Below are 17,987 nucleotides of genomic sequence, written 5' to 3' on the forward strand. Positions count from 1 at the left end.
GTATTATATTTTGATTTAACCTGTCCATTTTCCCATTCTAGTATGGGATGGACAAATATATATTACTGACAGGTATTATTTTACTGACGCATGGATGCTCTTTCTCTCACAAACTTACCTGTTCAAGTAAGGGATTTTCTTTATTCATTCCACTCGATTTTGAAAGCCCAGAACCAGATGAAGATTGTTGGCAGGGAAATGACAACAAAAACGTCATTGATTTGACTCAATGCTTTGATGTACAGAATGATGTAAATATTCATGAACGCACATGCACACAGATATGGCTGTAGGTGCAGGTGTGGCAACATAGTTTATGCAGGTGTGGCAACATGGTAGGTGCAGCTGTGGCAACATGGTTTAGAAGTTCACTTCCTAAACACAGGATTTTGAATTCAGTCCCACAGTGTGGCACCTTGGGAAAGTGTCTTCTACTATGGCACTTGTTGGACCAAAAGCTTTGTAGGTAGACTTGGAAACTGAAAGAAGCCCATCGGGTGTATGTGCGTATTTTAACCTTGAACTCAAAAACATAAGGAGTTGGAAGGAATGTAGCTAAGCATTTTGTCCAATATGCTAATGTTTCAGCCAGCTCACTATATGAATACTAATAATAATAATAATATTAATAATAATAATAATAATAATAATGATCAGATAGAGAATAGGAAACCAGACCGTGTTAATTGAGAAAGAAAGCAAACAATGCTGAATCATAGATATAGTGCACCCAGCTGACAAGGTATGCGATAAGGAAGAAAGAAAAGTCGATAGATATGACAGGTTAGCTTGGGAGGTTAAGCGGCTGTGGTCAATGAAAAAGGTGGTAGTAGTACTAATAATTGTTGGAGCCCTGGGAACAGTGAGTAAAAATCTCGAGAAGTACATGGAACAAATAGGGGCTGCAATAAGGGTGGAGCACTTGCAGAAAACAGCATTGTTTGGAACCATTCGAATACTCCGGATGGTGCTCGAAAAATAAGGGGTGTTACCTTAGTTTACTGGTAGTGAACAGCTGACACTGTAGTACATCTGCAGTGTTAGAAGCTGTGCAAAGACAATAAAATAATAATAATAATAATAATAATAATAATAATAATAATAATAATAATAATAATCCTTTGTACTAAAGACAGAAGGCCTAAAGTTTTGTTGATTATATTGACACCAGTACTCAACTGGTATTTATTTTATCAACCTCAGGACTCAGCTGGCACTATTTTATCAACCCTGATGGGCTGAAAGGCAATGTCGACTGTGGTGGAATTTGAACTGAGATTGTAAAAACTGACAAAATGCTGTGAAGCATTTTGCCTGCTGTGCTAACAACTCTACCAGCTTGCCACTTTAATAGTAGTAATTCTAGTTTTTGGACAATGTCAGCAAATTTAAGGGAATGGGATTAGTCAATTACACTGACATCAGTACTTGACTGGTCCTTCATTCTATCAACCCCAGAGAGGGTGGGGATGAACAAGTAAGTTGATCTCGGTAGGATTTGAACTCAGAATGTGAAGTCCAAGAATAAATACTGCAAGACAATATTTCCAGCACTCTAACGATTCCTCCAGTTTGAATAATAATGGTTTATTTAGATAAAAGGCCAACAATTTTAGAGTGAAAGGGTCTGTTGATACCATTATGCCATCTAGTACTTGACAAGCACTGGTGCTTTATTCTTATTGGCCCCCGGGAGGGATGAAAAGCAAAGATGACCTCAGCAGGATTTGAAATCAGAATGTCAAGTCCAGGAACAACTACTGCAAATCAGTGACTCCACCAGTTTAAAGAACAATGGTTTCTTATTTAGATACAAGAACAGCAGTTTTGAGGGAAGGGGCTAGTCGATACCATCACCCCCTTCTACTACTTGCCAAACACTGGCACTTTATTCTTTTCAGCCCTCTGGTGGCATGAAAGGTAAAGATGCCCTCACCAGGATTTGAAATCAAAAAGTAAAAAGCCAAAAGAAATACAGCAATGCATTTTCTCCAATGTTCTGATGGTTCTATCCATCCATTATCCATCCTGTCAATCTTTTTTTTTTTTTTCCTAACATAAACAAAAAGCCTGAAGTGTCTTAGACTGTTGTAAGCAAGATGGAGAAAAGGAATTCACTACTGAGCATTAAATCAAAATAGTTTTCCAATATCAAAAAAGCAGTTTCATGTAACTTCTATTCTGTAAGTCATTCACATAAATATACATACGTATACATTAGAACCACTCAATAAACAGATACACACATATACATGAATATGTTTACTCTTCAAATGATTTACTGTGCTAACATTACGTGAAAGAGGATAAGTGAGCTTATTGTGGTTCGTTCATTTTCATACAGTTGGATGGCATTTCTAGCAATGAAACATCAAAAATGAAACAGAGCTAAGGCAAATAGAATTATGTACCTTGCACACTTCTACAAATCAAGCAGGAGACTACACTGGACTTGCCATGCTGGGTATAACACCCAGATCTCACCCTAAAATACAGGGTGGCCCAAAAGTAGGTTTACAGTTATCACGTAAACACTTTAAAATTTCTTTTAAAACATTTTATCACATTTAAATTTCTATCTTAAAAACTGAGAATGGAGCTTGACAAAATTAACTAAATTAGCATAGAATAATGGTTTCATATTTTTTTTATATTTAAGAAATTAAACTGTTAATATATGAATGCAAAAGAGATAATTGAATAACTGTAAACCTACTTTTGGGCCATCCTGTATATATCTACATGCATATACATGAATACATCATCATTTAATGTTCATCTCTCATGCTGGCATAGACTGGATGGGCTGACGGGATCCAACAGATCTGATGACTGCATTGTGTTCTAGTCTCTGTTTTGACATGGTTTCTATGACAAGATGCTCTTCCTAATGCCAATTGCTTCACAGAGTGTACCAAGCACTTTTTTGTGACACCAGCATTACTAAGGGGGTCACCAAACCGTTTGCAAGACTAAAATCCCCTTTGACTGAGTTGGGCTACAACAGAGGAAGTCAGCTGCATGCTATGAGGTGACGGGTTAAAGTTAGAAAGATAAGTGCCAGAACAGAACAGATTTCATGCTGTAGAAAATATATATATATATATATATATATATATATATATATATATATGTATATACGTAGGTACTGTAAGTTTAAAGGTAATACTTGATAAGTGTAAGCACCTGCATATGCCAGATAGTGCCAGAGGTGAGAGAATATATCAAACATAAATTGAAAACAGAACACAAAGGGTATTGCAGTACACGTGTTTCAAGCTTTATAAACAATCTGTTATTACATCAGCATAGGTATATTATTGATATAAAAGATAGTTTAAAGCTCTCTTCAGCCGCAAACATTGTTAGGGTATGTGTTAAAGGAATGTGATAAACCTATTATAATGGATAATACTAAGTGTACTTTTTCTTTTGTGATGTAATCTTTGGACTAGCAATGCTTGCAGCTAAAGAGAGCTTTAAACCATCTTTTATATCAATATATCAATAATATACCTATGCTGATGTAATAACATATTGTTTATAAAGCTTGAAGCACATGTACCACGATATCCTTTGTGTTCTGTTTTCAATTTATGTTTGGTATATATATATATATATATATATATATACATTATATATATATATATATATATATATATATATATATATATATATATCAGTCTTCCTGGAGGAAGACTGATATTTGATCTTTGCATGTCAACAGCTGCAGGATTAAAAAAACAAAGTGAGCAAAGAAAAGATTCCAAAGGGATGATGTTCTAGGAAGATAGGACTAGGAATAGCAGTTGGCACAGGTGAGGACAGGGAGTTTGATGTAACAAAGAAACAAGAGGCAGAGAGAGGAGTGAGTTTGGGGTATCTGAGTGGTAGAAGTACAAGACAAAACAGCTCTGAAGAGGCCCATTATTGTAACGACAGAAAAATAGAGAAGGGAGACAGAAGTTGCAGCATGTCCATTATAAATATATAAATGTATCATCATCCTTTAATGTCCGTTTTCCATGCTGGCATGGGTTGGATGGTTTGACATGGAGTTGACCAACCAGGGGGCTGTTCAGACCCCATTTGTCTGTTCTGGCATGCTTCCTATGGCTGGATGCTCTTCCTATTGCCGACCACTTTATAGCGTGAGCTGAGTGCTTATAAGAACCTATTTTAGAACTGGATGGTCACAGTAGGAGCATCTTTGATCATAGGTCTGCTTCAACTTTTCAACTAAACTAAGCTGGAATTAAACAACAACAACAACAGCTCATTAATTTCAGTCTTGATTCACTGCTGTTATCGATAGTCAGCATCAAAGAACATCTTGTTGCCTTCTTATTTCTTTATTGCCCACAAGGGGCTAAACACAGAGGGGACAAACAAGGACAGACAAAGGGATTAAGTCGATTACATTGACCCCAGTGTGTAACTGGTACTTAATTTATCGACCCTGAAAGGATGAAAGGCAGGCGAAGTTGACCTCGGCGGAATTTGAACTCAGAATGTAATGGCAGACGAAATACCGCTAAGCATTTCGCCCGGCGTGCTAACGTTTCTGCAAGCTCTCCGCCATTGTTCTGTTGGTTTATTTACAATTATTTACAATTCCTTGCTCTAATCTCCTGCTCTCTCGTGTTTATCCTTGAAGCACAGGTCCTATGTAATTGTCAGGCTGGATGACTGATTCACTTGACATCGGTGCATGTCCATCAATGGTGGGCCTAAGTAAAACATGTCTAAGGACCAACCCTAAGGCACTTGACTGAATTCTGCTTTTTAAGCCATAACTAGGGTCCAGACCAGAGCAGACATGGGAATAATGGTGAATCAGGGTAAGTCCTTACTTATAACTGCACTTCTGAAATAGTAATTCAACTAAGGTTGCAATTTAATGCTAAATTGACCACATCTATTTTAAGATGAAGTTCTGTTGTTAATATCACTTTTGAAGGATCATCCAAGAAAGAAGTGCATTTTATTTATTTACTAGCTGGTCCTGTACCGTCAAAAATAACAGCTAACTGTAGTATTTTTATATATAAATTGGCACTTGTGCCAGTGGCATGTGAACAAAACATTTGAGTGAGGTAGTTGCCAGTGCTGCTGGACTGACTCCTGTGCAGGTGGCACGTAAAAAACACCATTTGAGTGTGGCCGTTGCCAGTACCGCCAGACTGGCCCTTGTGCCAGTGGCACGTAAAAGCACCCACTACACTCTCAGAGTGGTTGGCATTAGGAAGGGCATCCAGCTGTAGAAACTCTGTCAGATCAGATTGGAGCCTGGTGCAGCCATCTGGCTCCCCAGTCCCCAGTCGAATCGTCCAACCCATGCCAGCATGGAAAGTGGACGTTAAACGATGATGATGATGATGGATGGTAAATCAAATTAATACACTTGTCAATGTTATCTAATGGTTGTCTTTTGAGGTGTGACATCAATCATCATTTGTTATTGAAAGAACGCTGGTTCACACATACAAACATTCACACACTTCCTTTGTACATGCACACATACTTACACAGAGTTGAAACACTGTTTGATATTTCTTTTTAGTGTTGAATGTTCACTATCCCACTTCCATTGCACACACACACACACATACTTTCCTTTTACGGTACCGAAATCGTGATGGCACCTGTACCAGTAGATCACTAAGAGCACCGTCCAAGCATGATCATTGCCAGAGCATCAGCTTTCTGGCTTCCGAGCCAGTGGCACGTAAATAGCACCATTTGAGCATGATCGTTACCAACGTTGCTGTCCTGGCACTTGTGCCAGTGGCACATGAAAAGACATTTGAGCGAGATCGTTGCCAGTGCCCCTGGACTGGCTCCTGTGCAGGTGGCATGTAAAATACACCATTTCGAGCATAGCCCTTGCCAGTACCTCCTGACTGGCTTTCATGCTGGTGGCACGTAAAAGCACCCACTACACTCTCGGAGTGGTTGACGTTAGGAAGGGCATCCAGCTGTAGAAACTCTGCCAAATCAGATTGGAGCCTGGTGTAGCCATCTGGTTCACCAGTCCTCAGTCAAATCGTCCAACCCATGCTAGCATGGAAAGCGGATGTTAAACAACGACGATGATGATGATGACACATATACTCACATATAGTTGAAACACTCCCATTACCAATTTGCTATCACCCCTTTCTTCCTTATTCATCTATCACCCCCTCCTTTCTCATTCATATGTTGTGACAGAGAAAAACACAAGAGTATTATTATAGTAGATGTTATCCTGCTTAACTCTGTCATTCAACATTTAGAAATACAATGAATGGAGGTTTAAGTTTTATTCTCTACATGTAATTGTAACAAGCTGCATGTTATTTTCTCAAACCGACAACCCTCACCCAGTTTCAATAGAGCAACCAGGAAGATAAAACCACTTATCTGGGGGTTTTTTAAAGCAAGGATAAAAATATTTAATCTGTGTGCATTGAAAACTGGATACAAAATATTAAATTTTTTTTAAATGGCAATTAATAGGACACATGCCCTCCTTTTTTTATAAGTTTTCAATTCAGCAAAAAAGTTATTGAGTTAAATAGCATGAGCTTACAGACCTTCCATTGTTGGGCAGGTGTTTTTATATTATCATATCTTCTGCTGGGACTTAAACAAGAAACAAATGAAAAGAGAAAACAGAGTCTTACAATATATTGTGTTGGGATTTTCTTGTTTCATTTCTCTTATTGCTTCACCCACTTTTTCCAGAAAAGACTTTGAGGCCATGTAACCTGTATATAATAATATACCAAGTAGAAAATAATAAACCATAAAGAAATGTAAGAGACGAGAACAAAAATGAAAGAAAGGGTAAGTAAAAACAGGTTTTGGCAATGCCCATGTCTAAATTAATTTCAGAAATGACACAAAATAGACAAAGGTAAATGGTCAGGTAGAGTTTAAATACAGTAGCAAACGCTTTATGATGCAATATTTGTGAATTAAGACAGTCACCAAAATAAAACTAACTAAAGCGATTATAAAAAAAAATTACTAAAAAACTTAAATAAAAATCTTAACAGCTCCAGTTTATAACATTTATATGTAATATATATCGAAGGACTTCTTTCAGTTTCTGTCAGTCAAATCTTCTTACAAGGCGTTGGTCTGTCTGAGTCTATAGCAGAAGACACCTGCTGAATGTGTCACAAAGTGGGATGGAAACAGAAACAGAAACCATGTGGTTGGGAAACAAATTTCTTAACCACACAATAATGTCTTTATATACAAGCGTGTGTGTGTGTGTGTGTGTGTGTGTGTGTGTGTGTGTGCATGCATACACACAAATACATATAGACAAAATTGAAATAGGTATACATTGTTTGGATACAAAAAATGAAATTCAGTCAACATGACTAACCAAATAGTGTAGAGAGATTCCTAGCAATTAAAAAAAAAAAAAAAACCCCAGCCCTCCAAAAGACAGGTTTTCTAAGGGCATATACAATGCATAAAATGACATCAGATCAGTCTCAGATTGACTATATTTGTGACCTTAATACATAAAGAAGCAGAAGATAGAAGTTAAGAAAAAAACAACAAAAACAAAACTAGAACAGAAAACTTGAAACGTAAAATAGGATAAGTAAGCCAATGATATGAAACTGTCAGTGAGGACACATAAATAAGAGGACACATAATAAACATGTATTTTATGAAGTATCAACCAGAAGCATTGAATTTAGACATTCAGGTATATTTTAATTGAAAGAAACCAGAAATTTTCTCTCGTAAATTAAAATTTTATTATCAGATATAAACAATTTTATTGTTTGAAAGAAAGATTTCATTGCATTTTTTTTTAGTTTCTGACACTCTTTAATGACAGAGGTAGTGTGGATTTCATTCAGAAAATATAAAAAAAAAGAATATAAACAATAAGTCTACCTTAGTAATGAGAAATTTCAGCAGTCAACCTGAACCATAAAACACTAACTATACAGAGGAATAAAAATTGTTGAACAAAAAGAAATTCACTCATTTGTTTAAGCACAGCTTTGATGTGATCGAGGGAGGGATTTCAGGCATGATTTTTATAGTCAGAAGTGATTCCTGTTGTCAAGCATAACCAACTTTTCAAGTAAGGGATTTTTCTTTTTTTTTGTGACCCTGCTAGTACCGGTGCCACATAAAAAGGCACTTGTTCTGGTGCCAGATAAATAGGCACCTGTTCTGGTACCACATAAAAAGGCACCTGTTCAGGTGAGTGTTGGTGACAGGAAAGGTACCCAGTAGTAGAAAGTCTGTTTGAATAAATTCTGTCTGACCCATACAACCATGGCAAAGTAGACGTTAAATAATGATGAGGATGAAGATGTCCCCTTACAACAATTAAATTTCTATTCACTAATTGTTCCCAACACAGACCAGCACCAGTTTCTTCAGACTCCAGAATTCACTCCATCCAAGCCAGCTAGAGTTATGTAACTTGGTTATGGTACGGCATTAGTAATACAAATACAAACTCACCACCGTTTGGTTAGGTTCTAACTCAACAGATATGTAAGTAGAAAATTGACAGAGGTGTTAGAGCATAACACAAAATGCCTTGCAGTATTTGTTCCTGCGTTTGGCACACTGAGTTCAAATTTAACAAGGACATCACAGAGTTCATCCTTTCAAGGGTCAGTAAAATAAATAAACCAGTCTAAGGTGATGGATTGATGCAAGTGCTAGAGTTCAGGACGAAATGCTTTGTGGGTGGCAGACTTAATCTGTCATCATCCACCACATCCAGTCCCTAGGTGACTTTAGTGGAGTTTACTCTGCTGCAGGAACTTTAGTCAGGTTTCTGGTTCAAGTTGACCATCTCTTCCTCCAATCAGTCTGAGAAGCTTTTAAATCAATCATTCCACTACTCTTCATTCCTCGACTAATTAGCATAACAGTGCTAATTTTGATTGTTGTTGTTGTTGGCACTCCGTCGCTTACGACGTCGAGGGTTCCAGTTCAATGGAACAGCCTGCTCATGAAATTAACGTGCAAGTGGCTGAGCACTCCACAGACACGTGTACCCTTAACGTAGTTCTTGGGGGATATTCAGCATGACACAGTGTGACAAGGCTGACCCTTTGAATTACAGGTACAACAGAAACAGCAAGTAAGAGTGAGAGAAAGTTGTGGTGAAAGAGTACAGCAGGGTTCGTCATCATCCCCTGCCAGAGCCTCATGGAGTTTTAGGTGTTTTCGCTCAATAAACACTCACAACGCCCGGTCTGGGAATTGAAACCGCGGTCCTATGACCGCGAGTCCGCTGCCCTAACCACTGGGCCATTGCGCCTCCACCAAATGTTGATAGAAGGCTAGCAATTTGGGGAGAAGGAGTAAGTCGATTTCATCGACCCCAGTGTTCCACTGGTACTTATTTTATCAACCCGAAAGAATCTCTGAAATGTATTTGAACCAAAAACATTCCAGTACGTAGTCCAACATTACAATAGAACAGAGTCACCAGTCCAAACAGCTAGAGAATGGTGACAATAATACCTGTATGACTTGACCATTGACACATCATAGCTGTACAGGAAGCCTGTTCACCTTGGTATTGTCTGACCACTCCTGCAAACAATTTGGCTTTCGTTCTTTAATGTGCAATAAAGATTTTAGGAAAAGTTGCTTTTATTTTAGATTTACACTTACCTGTCAGAATGAAAGAGAAACTGTTTAATTTGTTCAGCTTGAGCCCTTCATATAACTCATCAATTTCTTTAGCACCAAGTACTTGACCCTTGAAATACTGATAACCTGTAGAAATTAAGGAAATAGATGTGTGTGTTTATACCAAAGCGGCACTAGAATTTTAAAATAGCTCTTTCACCTTTTACTCAGGCTAGCTGAAGTGATATATCCATACAAATCGGTCAGTTTTTCAAAAGTCCCCAAAATGTTTGAAGCAGCAATATGTTACTTTCTGACCAGCCAAAACAAATCACTACATTAAAATATATATATATATATATATATATATATTTATCAGTGCCATTACCACCAATTGTAGCTGACGATGTTCAGAGAAAATGTAAACAAATGGAGATACACATGACCAAGCACACTCACACGACTTTGGGTGGTCTGGGGCTATAGTAGAAGACACTTTCCCAAAGTGCCTTGTAGTAAGGCTGAACCACACTGAAATCAAAAACATGACTGGAAAATGAACCTCACCACAACACAGACAGACCTGCACCTACATCACACACATGCACACACAACATCATCATCGTCGTTTAACATTCACTTTTCATGCTGGCATGGGTTGGACGATTTGACTGAGGACAGGCAAGCCAGGAGGCTGCACCAGGCTCTAATCCGATCTAGCAAAGTTTCTACAGCTGGGTGCCCTTCCTAACGCCAACAACTCTGAGAGTGTAGCGGGTGCCTTTTACATGCCACCAGCACGTGGGCCAGTCAGGTGGTACTGACATCAACCATGCTACAATGGTGCTCTTTACAAGCCACCGGCATAGGAGCCAGTTAGGCGGCACTGGCAATGACCACGCTCAAATGGTGCTTTTTACGTGCCACCGGCATGGGAGCCAGTTAGGCGGCACTGGCAATGACCACGCTCAAATGGTGCTTTTTACGTGCCACCGGCATGGGAGCCAGTTAGGCGGCACTGGCAATGACCACGCTCAAATGGTGCTTTTTACGTGCCACCGGCATGGGAGCCAGTTAGGCGGCACTGGCAATGACCATGCTCCAATGGTGCTTTTTATGTGCCACTGGCATGGGACCAGTCAGCTGGTACTGGCAACGACTACGCTCAAATGGTGCTTTTTAAATGCCACTGGCATGGGAGGCAGTCAGGTGGTACTGGCAATGACCACACTCAAATAGTGCTTTTAATGTGCCACCGGCACGGGTGCCAATCAGACAGTACTGTCATCAACCACTAAAATATTTGTTGTTATCCATGAATGATATTAGTCAGGTCCATGCCAGCATGGAAAAGTGGATATCAAAATAATGATATGACCTACCTGTATGATTTGAGAGTTGAACAGAGTTTATGGCACTTGTCTCAAACCCATGGAGCTGACGTCGGGAAAAGAAACAAAAGTGATTTCAGTTAGTAACAAATACGTTAACATCAAACATAATAGTCAGCAATAACTTTATTTTCAGTCAATCATAATTATGAAATCTGAACTTTAGCAATGGAATAAAAAATGGTCTGAAATTTTAACACAAGGCCAGCAGGTTTGAGGGAAGGACAAAATTGATTAAAATGACCCCAGCACTCAACTAGTTATTTTACTGGCCCTGAAAGGAGGAAATGCAAAGTCAATCTCAGTGGAATTTAAACTCAGAATATAAAGACAGAGAAAATACTGTTAAGCATTTCACCTGGCGTGCTAATAATTCCTTTCTTATTTCTTTACTGCCCACAAGGGGCTAAACATAGCGGGGACAAACAAGAACATACAAAGAGATTAAGTCGGTTACATCGACCCCAAAAGGATGAATGGCAAAGTCGACCTTGGCGCAATTTGAACTCAGAACGTAACGTCAGACGAAATACTGCTAAGCATTTTGCCCGGCGTGCTAACGTTTCTGCCAGCTCGCAGCCGTACTACTCTAGGCACAAGGCCCGAAATTTTGGGGGATGGAGTTGGGGGCAGTCGATTAGATTGACTCCAGTATGCAACTGGTACTTAATATTTATTGACCCCGAAAGGATGAAAGGCAAAGTCGACCTCAGTGGAATTTGAACTCAGAACGTAAAAACAGATGAAATACCACTAAGCATTTTGCCAGGCGTGCTAATGATTCTGCCAGTTTGCCACCTTCAATGGAATAAAATTTGATAACGTAAATTAATTCTTCTCTGAAATACATTAATCAAATGATAAAATATAATTTGACGGTGATGAGCTGGCAAGATCTTCTGTACATAGCAGAAAATGCTTAGTGGTATTATTTCTGGCACTCGACATTCTGAGTTCAAATCCCACGGAAGTTGACTTTGCCTTTCATTACTTTAGGGTTGATGAAATAAAACACCAGTCAACCATTCAGGTTGAATGTAATTGACTTGCCCCCCCTCTTCTTGAAATTGTTGGCTGTGAACCCTGCAATGAAATGGGGTCCCATTCACTTATATGCCATAGATACTGGAGAACCAACCCTATGAATTCTAAAAGCTTGGAAGAAGAAAAAAAAAAATTTAGGAAAGTCTGGATGTTCCAATGCCCACCAATAGATTAAGTACCAAAGTTAAAAAAGGAATAAGCACTGGGGGTCAATTTGTTTGACTAAACCCTTCAAAGTGGTGCCCCAGCATGGCCACAGTCTAATGACTGAAACCAGATAGACGATAGTAAAATAGGAACAGTTTTACTCTATTGTTTCAAATGATAATAACACTTGAAGTGGGTTTACCGCTGAGGGTACTTGATCATTGATTACAGAGTAAACAACACACACACACACACAAAAAGTCTGAATAGAATTTACAATCAAATTTGAAACTTATTCAAGGTCTTAGAACAAACTAGCTCCAGAGAAATTATATTCTGAATTCCAGCTCTAATATTGCTTCACCATTATTAAATAACATTGTTCTCATTTCATACAAAACAGCTGTACATAAATTTGCATTTATAACTTCAGATAAACATGTTTCTGCGAGCAAAACCATTGTCTTTTTATGGTAGCTAAAACTGAATATGAAGTTTCTTGTTTGATTTCATTCTATTTTACATTTATACTTCTTAATTTCTCATTCTCACTGTAGGTAAGTATTTAATGCATTTCAGGGAAGAATTAATTTACTTAAGAAGAATTAATTACTTAAATTAAATTTTATTCCATTTACTATTGTATTTATTTACAATAGTAAATTTTGTCTCATTCTTTCCAAGCTATTCCCCTGAAGAAGCTTCAAATCGAATTTTAGATATAAAAATGAGATTTTACTTGCAGAAAGTTAGGAGCCACAAACATAAATATGGATATTCAGCATCAAATGAAAAGAGAAATTTTAACAAGTAAGCAGTGTTAGCCCTGATGTCCACAAGTGTTTTATGTATAGTGCATGTCATTTAAAACTGTATATCTTGTTAGCAGGTCTGTAAATGCTTGTATGTTGTGTGTACCTCATCTATGTATGAATGTAGCTCCATATATGAATGCATATACCTGTGAGACATGAAATGCTACTAACACTACACACCAACTGTTCTTCACCCACAAACAAGTTACTCATCAATTCCTATACCAATTTGCTAATCATAGGTGCAGGCATGGCTGTGTGGTAAGAAGCTTGCTTCCCAACCGCATGGTTCCGGGTACAGTCCCACTGCATGGCACCTTGGGCCAGTGTCTTCTGCTATAGCCTCAGGCTGACCAAAGCCTTGGGAGTGGATTTGGTAGACGGAAACTTATATATATATGTATATATTTGTGCGTGTGTGTCTGTGTTTGTCCCCCTGCCATCGCTTGACAACCCCACCTGACATCGCTAGCTGTTCGGCAAAAGAGACCGATGGAATAAGTACTAAGCTTACAAAGAATAAGTCCTGGGGTCGATTTCTTCGACAAACACCCTTTAAGGCAGTACTCCAACATGGCCACAGTCAAGTGACTAAAACAAGTAACAGAATAAAAGAGTATCATGCTATTCTGTTCCACCAGGCCAAGAAATGTCTCACCACATTGTGGACCAACTTGAAGACATCTGTTTCTTCATACACTTTTAGCTCCCAATGAGTGAATGAGGGATTAATTCTTAACCTAATTAGATCTTGCCACCCTGTTCTACAAAGCCAAGAGAAAACACCTTCGCAAAACAAAGAGATAACACATGACTTCCTGCAGTGATCTTCACAGACAAACAAACGATGCCACACATTTTGAACCAATAAAGCCAACCAACAAGGGCACCCTTCTCCTCCTCCTCCACACACACACACACACACACACACCAGCAATTTGAAAAGATTATAATCACAAAATCCCTTCCACAAACGAACTAAAAGTAGTTGTTGTGAATTTCTACTTTTCAGGACGGAGGAGTAGAATAGACAAATAGGTAGAATAGATAAGCAGAGAAGCAAGCAGGTAGAGGTGTAACTAGATAAGTAGACACACATACCTGGGCATGAATACAAAAAAATACACCATGGTATGTGACCATGTAATTGATTAGTTTAAAAATATTCAAAAACATCATAAAATCATGATTTCATTGAAAAATTGTAATGGCCTTAGACAAAAAAAAAAGGTCTAAGTATTTATATCTTTTATTTTGTGTTTTTTCATCTCACTCATATTTATCAATAAATTCCTTTATATTTTAAAACTTGTTTGATATTCCAATGCTGAAATCAATATTTACAGTTGTGGTGTCTTATTGCAATCAAAGTGAAAATATTATCCCATTGGCACAACATGGAAAGACTTCAATCATTATGTAAATGATAGGAGAGTAAATACACAAATAAGTGACATCCTGCTGTTTTCTCCTCAGTGAGTGGCGAGGGAGGACTGAAGTGGAAAACAAGCAAATGAAACAAGGTCAATGGAAAATAAATGAGTGCAAGCATGGCTGTGTGGTAAGAAGTTTGCTTCCCAACCACATGGTCCTATGTTCAATATCTTTGATTATAACAATAGGCTATGTGAGTGGATTTGGTAGACAGAAACTGTTTATATTGATTATATTTACATGAAGGATTCACATCATTTTCATCATCATCATCATTGTTTAATGTCCGCTTTCCATGCTAGCATGGGTTGGACGATTTGACTGAGGACTGGTGGACCAGGAGGCGACACCAGGCTCCAATCTGATTTGGCAGAGTTTCTACAGTTGGATGCCCTTCCTAACGCCAACCACTTCGAGAGTGTAGTGGGTGCTTTTACGTGCCACAGGCATGAGGGCCAGTCAGGCGGTACTGGTGATGGCCACGCTCGAAATGGTGTATTTTATGTGCCATCTGCACAGGAGCCAGTCCATCGGCACTGGCAACGATCTCGCTCAAATGTCTTTTCACGTGCCACTGGCACAAGTGCCAGGGAGGCGAAGATATTAGGAAGTGAATTCTAATTATCTAATTATCCATGCTAAGTCTACAGTGGTTGCTATACAATAGAAACATAATTATCATAATTAAGACAGAAAGTAAATTGTACCATTTGTGATGTTTAATTGTTCAACTGCAAAACGTGTAAAACAGATCACTTACAATCTATACCACCTGATTGTCTATAAATCTGTTAATGTCATATTCAAAGAATTAAACTGATTAATAAATCTCAGCTTACTTTTTGATTTTAAGTATTTGAATTGATTTTTTTATCTGTTTCAGTCATTTCCCTGTGGCCAAGCTGGGCCACCACCTTGAAGGGTTTTAGTCTAACAAAGTGAGTCATGACTTAATTTTTTAAGCCTGGTTTTTATTTTGTCGGTCTCTTTTCTGCCAAACCTTTAAGTTTGGAGATACAAACACACAAACACTGGTTGTCAGGCAGTGGTGGTGGGGTGGGGGGACAAACATGGACACATACACACACACCCGATGGGCGTCTTTTCTTTAAGTTTTGAAAACTACTCACAGGGCTTTGGTCAGCCTGAGGCTATAGTAGAAGACACTTGCCCAAGATGCCATGCAGTGGGACTGAACTCAGAACCATGTGGTTGGGAAGCAACTACATTTTACTTATGTCTGTCATTAGATTGTGGCCAAGTTAGGGCACTGCCCTGAAATGTTTTAGACAAGCAAATCAGCCCCAGTACTAATGTATTTTTAAGCCTGGTGCTTTTTCTGTTGATCTTTTTTATTGAACCACTGAGTCAAGAAACATAAACAAACCAAAAGTGGTTGTTAACCCTTTCATTACCAAACCGGCTGAAACCGGTTCTGGCTCTGAGTACAAATGTTTTTGTTTTTTTTTATAAGTTTTGAGTTAAAATCTTCTACCAAACCTTAGTCACAATTTATGTTTCTAACACTAGCTGAATGATAACTAAGTTATTTTACTAAATTCTTTGTTATATTTAAAATTAATTGAAAGAAATACAGAGCATCTCAAAATAAATACAGTAATGTAAGGGTTAAACAGTGGTAAGTGGGTGACATACAGACATATATAGACACACACAGCAGGTTTCTACACAGTTCCTCTACCATATTGATACAAAAGGCATTGGTCAACCCAGAGATAGAGTAGAAGACACTTGCTCAAGGTTCTGCACGGTGGAACTGAACCCAAAGCCATGCAATCACAAAGCAAACAAATTTCAAGAATGAAGTATAATTAATTGGATTGACCATAATGTAATATTTAGTACTCACTTTTATTAATTAATAGAGTAATATTTACCTCCCGTTAGCGAAGGCAGAGGTATTGTTTTCAGCTGTGTTTGTTGGTTTGTTTGTCTGTGGACAAGAACTGCTGGATGGATTCAGATGAAACTTTCAGGCATGTTTGGCCTTATGATTAGCATGAACTGATTAGATTTCGGGATTGATCCGGTACTGGACAAGGATTCTGGATTATTTTTCCGTTTTTTTTTTAATTCGTTTTTAAGAGTGGTTGGGTTCATTTTTAGTATTCTTGTTTGTGAGAGAAATCGAGTTTATTTCAGATATTCTCATTTTAAAAATCATCTCTGGCTAATCGTTGAGAGGACATTGGTGTTGCCTTGGTGGAGGTTTGCACTCTCTGAGTGCTCTTGTTAGTACTTATTTTTATTTAAAAAATAGAGTAATATTTAGTACTTACTTTTAATAAAAATAAAATTTTATTTTTACCAATTTATATTGCAAGATTCCTGATATGAAATCGTGTGTTGAAACAGATATTGTTGTACTTGGGGATGGTCATTTTTTTTTTTTATTGCTAATAAACATACACACTATATATTTATTTTTCACTTGTTTGTTACTGTTATTTTTTTAAAAAGTTTAACTCATGACCATTGTCCAGAAATCTTTCATCACACATCTGTAACCTCTATAGTGGCAAGAGCACACACAAAAGTGAAAAGCGTTGCTGAAGAGGTCACAGATGTGTGACGAAAGATTTCTGGACAATGTACACAAATTAAAATTAAAAAAACAAAAAAAAAACAGTAATAAACGAGTGAAGAACAAATATATAGTGCGTGTGTTTATTTGGCAAAAAAAAAAAAAAAAATTGACCATTCCGAAATGCAACAGAATTTATTTTCACACTAAGAATTGCTGAAGCGTGGAATAAACTACCTGCGTCAGTTGTTAACTATTGAGACCCTATATCCTTCAAAACTTCCCTGCTTCCTGAAATTTGCCAACAATCCACCTGATGTCCCCGCCTCACATTTTCTTATTTCTTTACTGCCCACAAGGGGCTAAACATAGAGGGGACAAACAAGAGATTAAGTCGATTACATCGACCCCAGTGCGTAACTGGTACTTAATTTATCGACCCCGAAAGGATGAAAGGCAAAGTCGACCTCGGCGGAATTTGAACTCAGAACGTAGCGGCAGACGAAATACCGCTAAGCATTTCACCCGGCGTGCTAACGTTTCTGCCAGCTCCCCACCCCACATTTTCTTTTAAACAACTCGTTCACTGTTCATTTTCTGTGCATCATTCTATGTACTATTCATACACTTTTAGCCACTTTTTCAGATGAGCATTGTATACAATACTTTTTCTAAGCATTGTATTCAGTAAATTCATTATTATAGATGTATATTATATAAAAAGTGGAAAATGATCCCAATGAAGTTTGAACTCACAATAGTGAGAAGCATAACTATATGCGTTGAAGCATTCTATTCTCTGTCAAATTTAATACTTTTGCATTTATAATGGAAACCGAATCTTCACATAAGCACAGCGCACACCCACACATAGATTTACTGGAAGTTTCTTTGTGACCAGTGACTTTCACATACCACAAATGATGAAGGTAATGGTGGGGGTGTATGTTTGTGACCTAATTTGAGTAACTTACACAAGGAAGGTGGATAGAT

General features: G+C 38.0%; 1 protein-coding gene across 1 annotated transcript in view; it reads right to left on the reverse strand.

Annotated features, from left to right (window-relative positions):
• The window catches only part of LOC106873490 (pyridoxal kinase), a 55,107-nt gene that overhangs the window by 29,365 nt on the left and 7,755 nt on the right, over positions 1-17,987 (reverse strand). Inside the window, exons 2-4 of the mRNA XM_014920875.3 lie at positions 11,001-11,055; positions 9,661-9,765; positions 6,669-6,752 (exon numbers count right to left, since the gene is read on the reverse strand). Coding sequence (XP_014776361.1) covers positions 6,669-6,752; positions 9,661-9,765; positions 11,001-11,055 — 244 coding nt within the window. The remainder of the gene's footprint in view (positions 1-6,668; positions 6,753-9,660; positions 9,766-11,000; positions 11,056-17,987) is intronic.

Source organism: Octopus bimaculoides, chromosome 2, assembly GCF_046866305.1.
Source record: "Octopus bimaculoides isolate indiv1 chromosome 2, ASM4686630v1, whole genome shotgun sequence".
Classification (NCBI taxonomy): domain Eukaryota; kingdom Metazoa; phylum Mollusca; class Cephalopoda; order Octopoda; family Octopodidae; genus Octopus; species Octopus bimaculoides.